The sequence below is a fragment of the Dysidea avara genome, chromosome 13, assembly GCF_963678975.1.
Source record: "Dysidea avara chromosome 13, odDysAvar1.4, whole genome shotgun sequence".
Classification (NCBI taxonomy): domain Eukaryota; kingdom Metazoa; phylum Porifera; class Demospongiae; order Dictyoceratida; family Dysideidae; genus Dysidea; species Dysidea avara.
In genome coordinates, this window is record NC_089284.1 from 2513997 (window position 1) to 2531905 (window position 17909).

The following is a 17909-nucleotide window of genomic DNA, read 5'->3' on the forward strand; positions in this document are numbered from 1 at the left end:
ACAGTGTACATACACTTTCCAATCAAGTTCAGCAACAGAATTTGTCCAGAATATCATTACATTTCTGCCATGTCATCTTAAGGTCACTCCAGATCTTGGTGCTATTTTTGTTTACCTGCAGCCACAACAGAGACTGATGCTGAGATGGAATAAGATCTGAAATCCAAACCAAGGAGACAGAAATACAAACAAAGGACAATGAAATGCAACTGGTACGCATGTAGCTAGCAAAGATGATCTGGTGACAGCTTGTGTCATGTTAACATTCACACTTCATAATGAAACATACCCATAAGGTGAGTCCAATAATTCTATAACTTTCAACAAGGACAGACGATAAAGCAGTGACACTTGTTTACAATACAACAATAGCTTTTGAAGTGGTACACTGATATGGTAATGAGTTGATTTGCAACAATGAGATATAATATCTCTAAATTGCAAGATTTTATATAAAACCTTTTTAGGATGAAATTTGCCTTTGGAGGATGTTAAAATTGTAGTTTAAAGGTGCTCAGTAGTGCATAAGTGCTTTAGGTTGTGTGTACATATCAAGTTTTGTATCTATACTGAAAAATTTGACAAGTTCGTTTTTAAAATCTTTTACAGATCTGGTCATTATGTACACACTTCTGCTATGATAAAATCTCAGAGTCACACAAAAATTAATTAATCAAACAGTTCTTTAAAATATCCCATTGAATACTGTTGAGAAATTATCATCATCATCTTGTGAGCTGTGGGTAGTAGGGTAGAATACATACTGTTCATTACACATAGGCAATTACTAAGCCGGGCTTGTTTTACTATACAGCGGAACCTCTCTATTACAGACATTTTGAGACCCAGATCGTAATAATTATAGAGGCTTTCCTCTTAAAATGTATTAACCAGACCTGTTGGGACCAAAATTTTTGTCATTATGGAGGTTTTTTCTATTGTGTCCTTAATTTGGGAGTTAGTTAAGAGAGGTTCCACTGTAGCACGCAAGGAAGTTTTGACGAGTTCAAATTTGATGAATTAAACCTATTTGTCAAATTTTTCTTACGTCAAAACTTCCTTGTGTATGGAAATACTCACTTTACACTGCCTGCAGTGAAAAATGAACATAATCCAGAATCTAATGTTTTAGGAGGTAAGGATTCTCTGCCTTTGGCTGACTGAATGCTATCATTGCATCTTTCTAATGTGCTAATAACAGTCTTTGATGTGGTCCTTTGTGCATTATGCAGTAATGGCTTCAATATATGAGAGGATGATGCTTGAGGTGATGTGACAGCAACAGTGGTGATTCTGTTGTTATGGGGGGGTGACATTTGGGTGAGCATGCTCTCTGGCAAACTAGGAGACCACAAGTCAAAGTCTAAGAATTCACTATCAACTTCATGATAGTAAGTTGCCTGTGAAGATGGCTTCAAGTTTAGGGGTGTGAAGGGTTTAGACTTTGTGGGTGGGACTGCAGCTGCTTGTTGAGGTTTTGCTAGTGACATAGGAAAAGTTGAAGTTGATTGCTGAAATTTAGAGGGTGTGGCTGATAAGTGCTTAAACTTTGGAGTAGCTTGCTGGGCAGGTGGTAGCCTAACTTTGGAAGGAGGAAGATAAGAGAACCGATCAGTTAGGGAAGTTGTACTACTTGTTGCAGTATCTGATGTTAGCTATAAAACAGAATGCATGGACACAACACACAGTACAAGTGTATGTACCTTGAATCTCTTAGCTGGGGTGGCTGATGGAGTGGCATCAGTTCTGCTGTGCAACTGACTCAAGTAACTATCCATTTGTGTATCACTTTTATCTTTGAATAGTTTTCTTTTCCTCTACAACCACGCCCAACAATACACTACCATGTACACAATGTAATACTTACCTGCGGTGTAGCTGATGGATTAGCTGGTGGATTAGTTGCTATTAAGGAATAATGGAATGGGAAAATATTTTTAAATGTATCCACCTGTACTCTTAGGATGAGCAATACGGGCTTTTTGACTTCTCACTTCAACAAAGTCTTCTACTGCTCCACTGTAGTTCTCCTATACGTATTGTCTAATTAGTATGCACACACAGCGGCGGAGGAAGTAGTTGATATGAGGGGGGGCTCTGCTGGGCTGACCCAGACTTATTTCTATAGTTTGGTAAGGTGAGACCCAAAAAAAAGTCACAACCAACTAACAATAGCTTTCCACCTCACCAGCTACCATTTCTAGCTGATAAACTACATAAAAATCCTTACATAGCTCGCTACACACTGACTACTTTATTAGAGTGACTGCTCTATTAGAGTATCTTGATCTTTATCACGGTTTTCAGCCCCACTCCAAGAAAGATAATTTTGGTGTGATATCATTCTGAGGGGGGGCTAAGCCCCCTAGCCCCCCCCCCCCCTCCTTTCCGCCACCTATGTGCACTCATGTTACCACCATTACCTTATTAGAAATGTTGTCATTCTCATAGGAAGGAGTGAACACATTCTTAACATCCACACCCACTATGTGGTTACATATTATACACTATAATCTCATGTGATACACACCATAGTCTAAACTGATCCAATGGAACTTCAGTTCAGCTGATGATCTAGCACTGTGGAACACTTCCATCTTCCTCATGAGCAATCCTTCACTGAATGACTCACTACTACAAGAGGGACAGTGTGTTGTAACTGTATCTCTACATGTCTATAGTGTAACACATCATCCAAACACTTTAGTAGAAAATGCTAATAATTAGGTTTAGTAGGACTAGGGATGGGCGGTATTGGAATTTTAGTGCCCAGGGTATTGTGCAGTAAAACATTGTGATGTTACCATTTATTGTAGTTATAATTATAGGTGATTGTTATATTAGAGTGGTTGACTGTTCTATTAGGGTATTTAGAATTTTGCGATAATTTTGGATTTACAAGTTCTAGGCACTTGTCTTCAGTAGCATCATGTGTTTGTTTGTAGTACAATATAATAATCTTCTGGCCTCAAAAGAGGTTACAAACACTGAAAATAAAAACCATGATATTGTAAGATCACTGTTTTACTGAAATCTAGACAATACAGGCATTGTTTCATTGAAATAGTGTGGTATTACTATAATACCAAGACACCGCCCAGCCCTAAGGAGGACAACATGATGTACCTCTAGAAGATGGCTTGGACTGAAATGTTGGGATTGCAAAAATAGTGGAATGGACTACTAGAATGGTGGAATGAAAAAATTATATAAGTGCATTTTTCCTAGCTGGTTGCTAAGTACTAATACTTGCATGTTACAGGAGAAGAAAGGCATCAGTGTAGCTATGAAATTGTGCAGCAAGAATAAATACAGCAGATTCTCAAAACACACCTCGAATGTAAAATGACTGTTCAATTAGAGTATTTTGTTGTCATTGATGAATGTATGTTCTATTAGAGTAGTTGAAAGGAGCTCTGTATAACTGAACAAATTCTTGTCTGAACTCTGGTGCTTGGATAAGCAAGGATCCACTATAATTGAGGACTAGATCTTGCTAGTAAACCATGATGACTTGCAAGATGTTCCATAGAGTGGCGTATGTCAGAGCAAAAGTTAATGATAACCCTCTTAAGTCTTGGTCAGAGCTACACCATTGTTCTGGTTTCAAATAGTATACAGGTTGCAATACAAATACAAAAACTACAACAGAAATTACATGCTTAGAGGTTATTTGAACATCATTAAATAAAATCTAGTTTATTCACTAATGCTCAGTACAGTTACTCTAATAGAATGCACAGAGGCCATGAAATCACTTACATACTCATACCCGTGTTTTTCAACAAAAGTATTCAGATAGTAACTGACTTTGATAAATGCTACATTCAATCACTCTAACAGAACACACACCTAATTAAAGGTGTCAATTTACCTCACGCGATGTTTGTACACAACATTGTTACTGCTGTCTCCCACTATCAGAACACACCACCTCCTTGGGGAATTTCCTGTTGCCATTGCACCACTGTTACTACATGTAATGGTGACCTGAAGTTCTGCCCTGTGACGGCTTAGTCCAGGACACTACAGACAACCACCACTTTGACAGTAATGATTATCAATATTATGTAATTACTTGTTGTATGGACACAACATAGTGTGGTACAGCTGCTGCAGCATCTTGTAACTGTTGTCAATATACATTAAAATATTATAAAATGTGTAAGACTTACTTGGTTACCAAATGGTGGATGTCTATTGACAATCTGAAACAGAAATAAACATCAATATAAAACGTTTTTAGCTTACCAGCTCTAGTTCTCGCGGGTTGGTGGAGGCTATCTTCTCAAAACTGATCATTCCAGCATTGACCAGAGCATTAGACAATGTTGGACCTATACAGTGTCCATGTACAGATGTAGTGTGTGTATACTGCATCTCAGTGTCTACCTATTTTATCCAACTGTTTTGCAACATGTTTGGAGTTCTCCCAAAGTCTACACAGGATAGAATAAGAAGTTGGATAAGAATATTTGTTTAGTCACACTCACTTGCACTGAATGCTCTTGTAGAGGAGTACAGCTCCCAATAAGGTCTGGTATTTGCCATTCCTCCATTGTAGTTCCATCATACCTATAACATACAATGATATACACAAGACACAGACAGGGTCACACTCACATCTCGACAGTCTTGCTGCAAATCGGAATATCTTCTAAACATGTAAAACAATGCTAGATGACAGTACAATGCAGTTGCTGGTATGTGAATATATTTGAGAAATAATTCTGGTATTGGGTGCCCAGTATATACAGGCAGGTACTAACAGAGATCGTTCTACTTTTGCATATTACTAAACATTAGTATTGGCCTGATACCAATTCTAGAAGTAGTGCAGCTCTTTACACACATCTAACCTGTGTATCTTGATTGAGGGCAAAGTCATGTAGTGGCAGACAACCCAATGCAGCTTGTATCAGACTATTAGTATAGCATCAATATGTATTGTGTCCTCCATTGTGTGCTTACCAGTTAACCTTCATATCAGTAGATTTGATCTTCCCATCCATTGGATATCTGACCAACAACATATGATTGGTTATATATAGTCTGTGGTGTTACTAACAATACGGTCTGCTTGGTTTTGTTTTTGTTCAACCCATTCAGTGTCTTCTTCTCATTTACTCTCAAGTAGATATCCTTAAACTCCTCACAACAAGACAGTTCAGTAACCTGCACACACTATTAACTATTATGTGTAGTGATTCTTCCTCACAAGATGTCCAAGTGTCTTGTCTCCTCCTAGTTGCAGGAATCTTCTCATTGATTGGTAAGCAACACAATATCTGGCCATCATGCTACCAATATCTGCATAATACAAGTGTGTAACATACATGTACTATTAATATAACCTGTGGGTGCTAACTGATCTTCTGTCATAGTGATTAGCATGTCACTGGAGAGCAGGGTGAGATCTCGTAGACACATTTCTATAGATATAATGTACTATTGAACATGACCACTGTGTTACCTTGTAGCTTGTCTTCTAGCTGCTGCTTGCTGAGCTCTGCTGGTATATCTTTACCATAATGAGAAGGGTTTTGTTTGATCCTGATGTAGAGGAAGGTTGACTTGATCCACTCAAGGGCAATAGGGACACTCGTGATTGTATGTAGAACTATCTCAGCATTAAGATGTTCAATAAGATTCTTATGAAGGCTAGAAAATGTATTACTACTCAGTTGATGGCATATCTTTACTACTACCCACTTGCTTTCAATGACCTGAGCTCCAGTCAACAGTACTTCATATTTTGACTGTACAAATATAGCTAGTCACAATTGATGTGTCACTCAGATCACCTTCTTACTTTGGTAGCATTCCTGGTCATGATAACAACAGTGGCAGTTGTATCAAACTGTTGAGAGACATACATACAACATGAGGTAAAGATTCATATTGTATACTTGTGGTCTCCCAGCTCTGCCTATCATCTGCAGGACCTGTGTCTCTGAGTACTCTGTGAACATTCCACCGACGTACTGTTGTGTGGACTTGATGACCACAAGATGGGCAGGAAAATTGACCTTGAAATGGCACCAACTAAACCATGCACCATGAATTTTGGTTTGCTTACTCCCATGGCCAGAGTACTTGTGCAAACTGTAAATATAGAATACTCAACATTTCACACAACAAAAAAAAAAATTATTGGAAACACACTGGGGTTTCACAATATTCGATTGTTTGCTGTGCAACATTACAAAAGCTTCTTTGCTTACAGAGAACAGGCAATTCTGCACTAAGGAACATTGTCTCCAACATCTTCCTGTCTGCAGTGTCCAGGCCAGCATGATGGTAGCCCACACCACACATGACCACCTCTGTACACCAACCATACACAAATGAAGCAACACTCATATTCTAACCTCGTAACTTATTTTCACGGATAGAGTTAGCTGCTAATTGTAACCTATACAATATAACATGTCAATGGTCTATCGAACGGCTAACATGTACCTTTGTCTGTGTTGTGGACCCATCACAAACCTAGCATCTTTGACCAGTGTTGTTGCTGCTTGCTGAGTTGCTTTACGAGTGGAACAGAACTAAGTAGAGCATACCACAACATACAGTATTGTCAAATGGTTGTATATATAATCACTGGACTGGACTAGTGGACTGAATTATTGGACTCAGATATTTTTCTTTTTTTACCAAATAATTGGCCAACTGGTTGTAGTCTCGTGTAGTTAGACCACTCCCCCACCCATAAAGAAACTTATACCCACACACAAAAGAAAGGTGTGACCGTCAGCATTGCCAGCTGCAGCTGTACATCAGCTATGGAATAGCAAGACAGTTCTCACTATACTTAGTTTAGCTGACTCGATGACTGTAACTTATATTTAGGATGCATGGTTACTACAACACCACATACACATGTACTGTATGCATGGTTTGTACTTCATGGTGAGATGAATGGTAGTCATACAATGGAGTCTATGCCAAGAGAGAGTTATTATGCAAATTGCACATAATCCTAAGATGAACAGGCAGTACCAAGTAGACAGGTTCACCTGTGTATTTTACTTTTAAAACCAGTTGCTCAAATATGTATGTGCTAAAAAAGAAAAGAAAAAAAACAACAACAACAAGAAAGAAAGAAACAAACAAAAAACCTGAGTCCAGTAGTCCAGTCCACCAGTCCAGTACAACCACAGGGTATAACACATACCACAAGTGTAGGTTTGTTATCACTAAAACTCTGTATCACACCAGCAAGGCGATAGTTTAGGCTCATATCAAATTTGAAGCTGCTAGCAGATTCTGGATAACCCAGTACAACCTTGTGTAGCTTAACAGGTCGATTGCTATCGTCTATGCTATGTAGTAATAAATACAGCAGCATCACCAAACGTACACACAATATATACCTGATAGAGACAGCAGGATCCTGTTCAGTACCCAACCAAGCAGCAATCTAATTGTCAGTAAATAAACAAGTACAATATAGTCACCATTGTATCTTACATCTTTGATATTTGGGATGGTAGCAGACACTGCTATAAAACGTAGAGGGATCGACGTGATTTGCTTCTGACCTGTAACTCCCTCTCTCTGTTGTAGTGATACCCGTACTGTCTTCATACGACTAACAATAGCCTCCACTGTTGGGCCTCTACACTCATCATTCAACTGATGTACCTTTGATTATGTTGTAAAGGTAGTATATACATCATGTATGGCGCACCTCATCTATGAAGAACAATCTGACTTGTTGTACCAGTGACTGATTATCTCTCCATCTTCTGGTCATACTGTCCCATTTCTCCTATACATATAGAGTTGACCTTTTGTGCATGTATGCACACACGCACACACACATATGTACACGCATACACACATACAAAGACAGACGCATGCACACAGACACATTCCCCCCATACTGGAGTTGTGGTGATAATATGGGCACGTTGTAATTCAAAGTAGTCATCCATTTCAGTGTCCCCTGTCAGTTCACAGCAGGTCAATCCTAATGGACCAAACTTGCCATTCCAATCAGTGTATCGCTCAGTACACAATGCTTTGATAGGAGCAACTACAAATAAATACAAACGTCAACTAACACAACATAACAATATTCAATACCATATACGATCTTGAAAGAACTCTTGGATTGTGTTAACAATCTTATTATAGCCATTTCAAAGATGGCAGTTTTTCCCGAACCAGTAGGTGCAGAAGTTACTATGTGTTTATCACTGTGTAGTACCTAATGAGAAGTATACTTAAATGATATTTTAGAACAGTCTTCATACATGATCAAAGGCTTGTGACTGGACTACATTGAAACTAGAATATCCACTAAACACTCTACGGTACTCTTCAGCTAAACACAATCAATTAAGTAATCAACATGTACTCTAATTAACTAAAGGATACGTATTTCTTTGACAGACCTCAGTCGGCTTACACCATCACTGCTAAACTGATCATGGTCTATTATAAATCATATCACAAGTAGTAGTGATAGTTGCAGTGATGTACCTTGATGGTAACCTTGTTGGTAGCTTTGTAATTTAGGTGAGTCAGCATAATAAGATTCATATTCAGCAGTATCATATTGACCTACCAATTAGATTATCTAACACCATCATAACATACATTTTACATAATGCTCAAAACACTAGTGAAGCAGGTGGTGAGTCATCAGTACAATTATAGTAAATACTCTAATAGAGTATATGGTGACCTAGCAAAGTATGCAGCATCATTTGTTTGGCTGTTGCTTTGATGCAAACACGATATATCATACAACAATACTAGAATCTGCATAGCGAGTATATTCTGTGTCTTGGAAATCTACGAGCTACTACAAGTGTTTGTTCTAGTAATGTCACTGTTGGTTTCACGGTAGTAACATGCTTGAGCTTTGTTAGTGAGAAACACGATATATCATACAACGATACTAGAATCTGCATAGCGAGTATATTCTGTGTCTTGGAAATCTACGAGCTACTACAAGTGTTTGTTCTAGTAATGTCACTGTTGGTTTCACGGTAGTAACATGCTTGAGCTTTGTTAGTGAGATTCCTTCCTTTAGTGGCGATATCAAGAGTTCACTCTTGGTGATATTTATCTAGCTGTAGAAGTGGTTGAGTGGATAAACTTAGTACCAGGCAGATAAGCAAACAGAAAACAACAATGACAGGATTCCAAAACGTCTGATGTGCCCAATATGTAGTTTTGCAGGACCAGATAACCTCCCAATGACAGGGAATAGCAGTAGTCTTGCCAGCTGGTCAGCCCGTACTTTTCTTTGTTATATGATTGGGGAGAAAGACAACCAAAAAGCTAGCTGGCCAGACTAGCTGCTAGTAAGAGAGTCCATTCTACAACCCCACAATACTAACTCAATTTATATCTCTGAATTTATTTTATACAATTACTAACAACACCTACTATAATACTGTACCATCATGTGTGATGAAACTTGGTGACCTGACTGATTCTTCCAGAACATCGTCTTCTCCAGCACTCTCCGAGTTCACTAAACTTCCGTCAAAATAGTTTCCTACGACGTAGCTGTTTGCTTTTGTCTTCGTAGTATCAAATAACGGTCCCCTGGTACATGAAATAAAGGTCAACTAGAAGAGAAACAAACTAACCTTGCAGAAAGATTACTGCTGACGGGAGAAAAGTTGTAAAAGATGTCGTCAAACAAATCATTTGGGTCTGGGGCTGGAGGAACAAGTGCAGACGTCTCCATCAGCTGAGAGTGAAGAGGAAATCCCTGCAACTGGTGTCTATGGCAACCAGAGCGCGCCTAAATTGCAGTCCATGTAAGCGCGTGCTCGGAAGAGATATTTATTACTTGAGCTGCTTAGATAAGGTCTACGACTAGATACGTGCCGAGCATGGTGTGGAGCGAGGTCTGGAGGGATATTTTGCGTGTAATTACGGTAGTCCATCAGCGCCCGCCTTTCTATTAAGAGGGGGCGGGCGCTAGTGTAGCAGGTACTGTCTTCGAAACTGTTTTAGCCCCTCCACATTAAATCATAGCCCGGATACAGCATAGGGATCGAATAGAGCAGTCCTAAAAGATTCAAGACCAGTACAGGGGCGGATCTAGGATTTATAAAAGGGGGGGGGGCTAATTCAAGGTACTAATCTCTTGGGTAGAGGTGTACAAAGCACACTTCCCAGCAAGCGAAGCATGCTGGAACTAGGGGGGTCTGGGGGCATGCCCCCTCAGGAAAATTTTGAAAAGTAGATGCTAAAATACTGCAATTTAGAGACATTTCCACATAAAATTCATACCTGTAGATATTTTATATACTGCCTTTAGATTATAGGTATGGCTCTCTGAAGCATTTTGCTAATGGAAAAGTTTGGGTAGGTACAGACAACCAAGTACATGATGTACAATTGCACAACACTGAATAGGTGCATGTTAGAATAAGAATGTTGAAAGTGGAAAATTTTGAAATTTGAACAATACAAGATTGAATCTGAGAGCATTTTCTATGGAAATTGTGTACCTGAATTAAGTATTGCCATACATATTAACTACACAAGTATAGATGCATGAATGAAGCCCTTTAAACAGACCAATGCACTTCATTGTATGTATAAGTGTAGGCAGATTTGGAAAAATTCCATAACAGAACCAACTACATGTTTCCAGTGAATGTTCTATTAGAGTAGTTAGCTGACTGCTCTATTAGAGTATCTCGATCTTGTACACCTCCAATGCTGATCCGGGTCCTTGTTGCATAAACTTTAGCATAAATCCACTGATAATACCTTGGAAAGATGTTATAAGGTGGTTTTATGAGTATTTGTATTATTAGTGATCATATAATTATGCTAAGACAAAATTTCATTATAATACTCAGCATATTGATCAAGTAAAGCCTAAATATGAAAGGGGGGGCTTCAGCCCCCAAAGCCTCCCCCTGGATCCGCCCCTGCAGTATCAATACATAGTTGCTTACTTCAAAATAATTTATATGGTTAACCTTTTGTAGCTATGTTACAAACCTTGCAACTATGGCTTTAGACCTCAAAAATTGCCAAAATTGGCAGCCAGAATTCACAGGCTTTACCCTCTTCACGGGTCCCTAGTGGGATAGCATTTAATAATAAAAGTTGTCCGGCAAGTTAGACAGCAACTTTTGAACTGCTCTCACTTTCTGAGCAGCAAAAAGCTGCCACTTCAGTTTGGCGCAACTTTTCAACTCATAATTTCCATCTTTGACAATTTTTGAGCAGGCCAAACTGCTTACTGAAAACTGGCAACTTCTGGTGTGCTTTGAACAACTACAAGCCGGATGGTGTTCAAAAGCTACCAATTTTGGCCGTAAGTGCATGTATTCCTTTTTTTATATAAAGAATGATGAACTAATCAATTCAGGTGGAATTTAGTTTGCCAAAAATGGCAATTTTTAGTTGGCAAATTACTGAATATGTAATTGTCAAAAATGACGACTAGAAATTGCAACTTTTCACTGAACTGCTTTCAATTGCCATTGTGGTAAGTGTTATACATAATTTTGTTGAAAGTATAACTACATGATATATTAGGACTGTATAGCTATTATAGGGATCATGGAAGTTTGCACCTTTCACAAAAAATGTTGACCAGAAACCAGCTTTATACAATCCCTTCATGGCACCTTGGCAGCATTGGTTATAGGTAGAATCAGTGGCGTAGCCAGGAAAATTTTTTTACCGAGGCAAAGTCTATTCATTGAAATAATTGAGAGGGTCAGCTTCTGACTCAACTGATTCACACTCACTTTCAAGATTGGGTGGTACAGCATTTGCAGGTTGACTCTCTGTTTGGATGGAAGAAATTGTTTCAGAAGACTCTGAGCATTTTCTACATGTCATAATTAATGTTCCAGCTTAGTTAATGCTACAGTATATGCATATCATGCATGCTTCAATTTTTAGACTAGTGTAATTACACTCAACACAAAAACTGAATCAGACTACTCCAGAGATATTTATTTATTTATTAATGCTTTATAGTACACACATACAATCATAAGCTTAGGTACACACACAGATACAAGAATTGACAATACACATGGTGTACTAAAGGTCTGTAGGCTTGTTCCTACAGCCAAAAGTAGTAATTATAAAATAATAATAAAAGAACACATGATAAATTGTCTAAGACAGTGTGTAGTTAATTGAGAAATGATCAGTAACACACCGACTACAGGGACAGTGGTAGTGCAGTGTATGAGGGTTGAGGGGGTCAAAGTTATGAATGAAATGATTCCAGAAGTGGGACTTGACTCTGTTCCTGATAGTATCAATAGACAGATTAACGTCAATTAATGGAAGCGCATTCCATAAGCGACAGATCCTTACAAAGTAAAAGTGTCGTTGCTTGTTAGTGGTGGAGGGATTGTGATGTAATTTGAAGCCTCCTGATCTGGCACTGGTAGAGAAGGAAATGAAATGGTGAATGTTGAAACTACTGGTTGGATTTTTGATAGATTTGATGAAAAACATGATGTCTGAAAGTTCAAAGGTGTACATTAATGGGAGAAGCTCTAGTTTGAGAAGTCTAGTTTTATAGTCGGAAATGTAATCGTTCAAAATATACTTTGTGGCTCGTCTCTGAAGATGTTCTAGGTTACTGATGTCTTTCACTAAATATGGACGCCAGATAGGGGAGCAGTACATGAGCTGAGACCTGATTAGAGATACGTATAGCTTAACTTTAGTCAGTGGTGGTATAGATGAACTGAAGGTTCTTCGTACAAGACCCAATGTCTTATAAGCTTTACTTAAAATAATGTCATGATGAGTTTTCCATTCAAGATTATCACTTAATGTAACTCCGAGATCTTTATGTGATTGTTTAGTAATGATTATGTTACCACTAATAGTATATGATGTAGGATACTTCCGGTTAAAAGATAAATGGCAGCTTTTAGATGAGTTAAAATCTAAATTAGAGGATGTACTCCAGCTAAAGAGGTTGTCAATGTCACGTTGTAACAGTTGTTCGCCAGGAGGTGTCTTAATGTGCCTGAAACATTTGGTGTCATCTGCAAAGAGTAAAGCCTCACTGTCAGTAATAGAATTAGGTAGATCATTCATAAACATGATAAAGAGAAGTGGACCGAGAATACTGCCCTGGGGTACCCCAGATTCAACAGATAAAAGATCAGAGTAACAGTTATTAATAGAAACAAACTGGGATCTGGTGCTAAGGTAGGCTTGAAGCCAAAGCCACAAGCTACCTGAAATGTTAAAGTTATGAAGTTTGGACAATAGATAAGAATGGGAAACCGAATCAAAAGCCTTACTGATATCTAAGTAGATGGCATCAAATTGGTCACGAGAAGAAAATGCATTGTGTAGAAATAGAAGTAGCTGTTGAGTAGTAGACCGATTGCGCATAAATCCAAACTGAGCAGGGTTGATGTAGGCCGAAATGTGATCAACCATTTTGTTGTAGATGATACGTTCTAGAACTTTAGATGTATTACTGAGTAGAGAAATTGGACGGTAATTTTTCACTGAGGTGGGATCACCTGATTTAAAAATTGGAACAATCTTATGGACTTTCCAGTCTCTAGGCAAGTATGAAAACTGAAGCGTTAAATTAAATAAATAGCAGAGAGGTTGATGAAGGGCTGTGGCACACCTTTGTAAAACAATTGGTGGTATTCCATCAGGTCCCATGGCTTTGGTGGTATCTAAATTAAGAAGAACGTTAAGTACTTCACTATCAGATATATTGAGCTCAGATAACATAGTATGATGATCAATGTCATCAGGGGGTGCAGGATGGCTTGCTGCTTGGGTGAATACTGAATGAAAATATTTGTTGAAAAGGGAGGCTTTAGCTGAGTCAGAGTTGGCAGAGATGGAGTCATAATAAACAGAACATGGAATACAATTGGAATTTGTTAAACTTCGAATGTACTTATAGATTTTAGAGTTGCTGTAGGAAAAGTTAGAGATCAAAGTAGATTCGTAGTCAGCCTTAGCATTACTTATTTCAGCTTGGAGTTGTGTTTCGTTATTTTCAAGTTTGATTTTATTCTGTTCAGAGGGATGCTTATTATATTTACGTCTAAGAGTTCGAACACGATTAATATTGTGTCTAATAGAAGAGTTGAACCATTTAGGCTGATTGTAGCGATTGACTCTAACAGTAGGTACAAACTGTTTTATCCCATCCTTGATAAGTTCACTAATGTAGCACCACACTTGTTCAATATTGTCAGACTCAAGGCAAGGAGAGAAGTCCGAATTGCTTAAAAAGTAGCAGAGACCGTTGTAATCACCTTTAGTAAAGTCAAATGATGTTGTTGCTTGGTTATGTACATAATGATTGAGAGTTTGCACATCAAAAGTTACTATGTAATGATCTGAGGGAATAGACAGAGGTGGTACAGAATGAATATTTACATTGAATATGTGATCGGGAATGTTTGTTAAAATAAGATCAAGCATGTTTCCAGCAATATGAGTTGGTTCACAGATTAGCTGAGAAAGATTCAAATTAAAAATAATATCACAGAACTTGGCTGAGGCAGGAGAAAGGCCACACAAGGAGTCCCAATTAACATCGCCAAAATTGAAATCACCAAGAAGTAGTAAGTTATCAGTAGCACTGTTGAGTGACTGTAGATAATTAAAAAATTCTATTAAGTACTCTTCAGAGGAGTTTGGGGGAATATATACTAAGCAGTAGATAATTGAAGAGCTTGATCCAATACTAACTGAAAGCACTTCTAAACAAGGAGGAGAAGGTAAAACTTTGTATGATTTGGAATTATGGACAGCTAGCATGACTCCACCACCACGAGAGCCACGATCTTTGCGAATCAGTGAATAGTTTGAGGGTAGAATTTCATTATCATAAATTTTGCTAGACAGCCAGGTCTCAGTTATTCCTATAACATCAGGGGATCTTGAATAAACATAGTCCTGGAAAATTTTTAACTTATTTACTATACTACGTATGTTGATTAGACAGACATGATCTAGTCACTTGTCACTACTGACCTGGGTGGTGGTGGTTGACTGGGAGGGATCAGAGGTAACTAGATTTGGTGAACTAAGATTGATTAGTGGAGACTGGTCCATCTGTTGAGGATGGGAAGTTGTGTTTTGTGGAGTTGGAATTGTCTGTGTAGAACGTTGGAATTGGGAGTTGATAACTTTCCCATACAGTTGGTTGTTGAGATAAATGCAGCTGCGTTGACTGTTAAGCTTGATTGATTTTCTAGAGTGACCATTCTGGATTAGAGACCACCTTTCTTTTAGTAAGATGGACTCGATAGCTCGCTCAGTAGGTGACAAGTCAGGCTTGATAAATATTGGAGATGCCAGTGAGCTTCGGTTGGCAAGAATGGTAGCTGCATCGATTGCACGGTGTAACTTCACAAGGATCGGTCTGGGCCTGGTTTGTTGGGACTTAAATTTTCCCAGTCTAAAGCAGTCCAGGATTTGGTTTGGTTCGACGTGAACATCAATGCTACCAAATATCTTTGATACTTCTTTAGTATCTCTAACTATACGAGCACTCCTTAGAGTATTCTGAGGACATTCTTCAATACCAAACACTACAATATTAGACTTGCGATCATTGGATGTCACAGCAGATTTTGAGTGAACAGGCCATCGTGGACTGCATTGGTAGTCATAGTCATGCACACTACTTTTTCAGTATTGATCTGCTGTGATGTTTTAAGTCAGAGATTATCTCTTTGATGTGATGTTCAACTGCATGTGCTAATGATGTCAAGCTAGTGAGTCTAGGGGCATGCTCCCTTAAGGAAATTTTTGAAAATAAGTTATATGCTTTGAAATGGTATGAGGAGGTTATTTTTTATTGTAACTGCTAATACACGATATGCATGATCAATTGATTAACATAAATGTAAATGATTTAGACCAAGCAGTGCAATGAGAACAGTGGCTATAATCTGTACTGAATGTTCTATTAGAGTGTATTACGCTGACTGCTCTATTAGAGTATCTCGATCTTTTTTACAAACTCAAGTAGCTGAAAAGTGATCCATCCAATGCCGGATGTGTTACCAAGGGTCTGGCCCTGCTTAGTACTACAGCCATAGATACTATTGTGTGTGGTACAGTAAGGCCAATGAAACTTGATTACCAGTTTCTCGCTCAGATTTTTGAAAATTGGATGCGGGCGGGCGGTTATTATTCATTATTCATTATTTTCCAAAAGCACAACGCACATCCCAAACATGAAGATTTCTGCCAAAAAAAGTGAGATCTACATTGATTACTCTTGCATTAGGCCACTCCAAATAAATTCTCTGTTTCCCGTCCTGGACTCAGGCATATTTGCACGCGGGCGGGCGGTCCATTTCCATTATTTCATTATATTATAAAGATTAGCTAGCTTTTCCAGCCATTATTTGCCTGGCACAGCCAAAAAGGCTGCATAAAAGCATGCTTAAGCTTGTTCCTTCTTTGTAAGTTGCAAAAATAACTCAAACATGAAGTTTGTGTTGACTTGATAGCACTGCTGACACTGTTTCAAGATAGCTTTTAATGAGCCTATCAGTATGCAAGAATAACCGGAAAATAATGGAAGAATACGGAATAATGGAATATTTAGAGTTGGCAGTAACCAGATGCGGGCGGTGGACGGGAAACAGAGAATTTATTTGGAGTGGTCTAGTAATGTTTGAGTAGAAAATTCGGGGTGCCAAAACTCAGGCCTGCTCAGCCTGTTCAGTTGAGTTTTTTTGTTTTTTTTACCGAGGCAGCTGCCTCGGTTGCCTCAATGGTAGCTACGCCACTGAGAATCAAACCCAAAAGTGTCTTAAGAGTGATCATAAAACACTTCAAATAAGATAAGCTAAATGGTCTATTCACCCATAGCTGCATAAAAATTCACTCATTTCTGCCATCACTATATTTTATGATACCGTGAAACTGATTGCCCGAAAAGCCTCCTCTATATCACTGCAACCTAGCTGCGGGTAAGAAAGTGTCTTTAAGGTTGTGTTGCAGGTGGTGATTAATGATGTAACTATATTACACTGTTAGCCAGGGCCGCCCACAGGGGGGGGGGGGGGGGCAACTGGGGCATTTTGCCCCGGGCCCCAGCCTGAAAGGGGCCCCAGGAGGCCCCATGAAGGGCCCCCTGAATACCTGTTTAAAAGATCGATATACTCTAATAGAGCAGTCAGATCTAAATACTCTAATAGAGCAGTCACAGTATTCTTCAGAGGAGCAGTGTAGCAAGCTTATAGATAAGGAGATATGGTTGGTGATGGGTAGTTATTGTCATTGCCAGCAGGTTGTGACCTTTTTTTTTTTTTTTTTTTTTTTGGTCTTCACCTTACAACTTGGGTCAAGGGCCCCACTTTAACTCTTTGCCCTGGGCCCCTTAATTTCTCTGGGCGGCCCTGCTGTTAGCTGTAACTTGATACTTGCAATACTTTAAAAATTGTGTTTATAACACTTGCTTTTATGCATATATAGATACAGGCCTACAGCCATAATGAACCATTGTTATTTATGTATAGTGACAGCCTTACTGATGAAAGGTCGGCAAACATTTATTGTTATATACTGACATTTGCAGTATAGTGATCAAATTGCATAATGCCTGGTGTGAGTGCGAGCATAGGCTTCGATTATAACCGCAAAGAGGCTACTACACTGTCATGCTCTATGCCGCACGATTCAAACAGAGATGCAAATGTCAGTAGAGCTAGCAGGCATAAACTATAATTTCTTGGGTATGCAAAATTGCACATTATTTTTGGTAATTTTGTGTTGGGCAAATTATTCTGCCATATTTGGCAATACTAGGATATAAAACATCATTAATTTTTTGGACTATATTTATATCCCATAATCAATTATAGTTAATTGTCCTTTATAGACAAGGAGTAGACTTATTGCCACATTTGGTAGCTACCTCTTGAGTCATAGCATCT

The 17909-nt window shown here is 38.6% G+C and overlaps 1 protein-coding gene across 5 annotated transcripts; it reads right to left on the reverse strand.

The window, feature by feature from the left end:
• Window positions 1–547: 547 nt before the first annotated feature.
• LOC136243177 (probable ATP-dependent DNA helicase HFM1) lies at window positions 548–9777 on the reverse strand. Of its 5 annotated transcripts, none has more exons than XM_066034700.1 (38): window positions 9615–9777; window positions 9422–9570; window positions 8494–8574; window positions 8389–8445; window positions 8265–8335; window positions 8095–8218; window positions 7893–8044; window positions 7697–7777; window positions 7477–7650; window positions 7380–7426; window positions 7181–7328; window positions 6463–6551; window positions 6372–6415; window positions 6225–6326; window positions 6080–6105; window positions 5910–6029; window positions 5813–5860; window positions 5713–5759; window positions 5474–5661; window positions 5355–5432; window positions 5219–5310; window positions 5069–5175; window positions 4972–5019; window positions 4860–4923; window positions 4624–4657; window positions 4494–4575; window positions 4393–4439; window positions 4252–4337; window positions 4176–4208; window positions 4079–4129; window positions 3875–4026; window positions 2531–2634; window positions 2424–2485; window positions 1952–2030; window positions 1868–1905; window positions 1704–1817; window positions 1081–1655; window positions 549–737 (listed from the first exon to the last, which is right to left on the reverse strand). In XM_066034700.1, exons 1-38 carry the CDS (start codon window positions 9713–9715, stop codon window positions 686–688), a joined length of 3747 nt encoding a protein of 1248 aa, XP_065890772.1. In that variant the 5' UTR covers window positions 9716–9777; the 3' UTR covers window positions 549–685. The 5 variants fall into 5 exon arrangements, with proteins under 5 accessions (XP_065890770.1, XP_065890769.1, XP_065890772.1 ...); XM_066034699.1 differs by having other exon boundaries at window positions 5474–5676; XM_066034698.1 differs by having other exon boundaries at window positions 548–737; window positions 7181–7426.
• Window positions 9778–17909: the final 8132 nt, after the last annotated feature.

Bases quoted from the DNA above. Each gene is read 5' to 3' on its own strand.
- LOC136243177 (XM_066034697.1), bottom strand. From the start codon at position 9,715: ATGGAGACGTCTGCACTTGTTCCTCCAGCCCCAGACCCAAATGATTTG. The intron at 8,045-8,094 runs GTATTGAATATT...ATTTATTTGTAG, and splicing joins TTCTTTCAAGATCGTATATG to TTGCTCCTATCAAAGCATTG. The intron at 5,311-5,354 runs GTTATATTAATA...TGTATTATGCAG, and splicing joins AGATCAGTTAGCACCCACAG to ATATTGGTAGCATGATGGCC.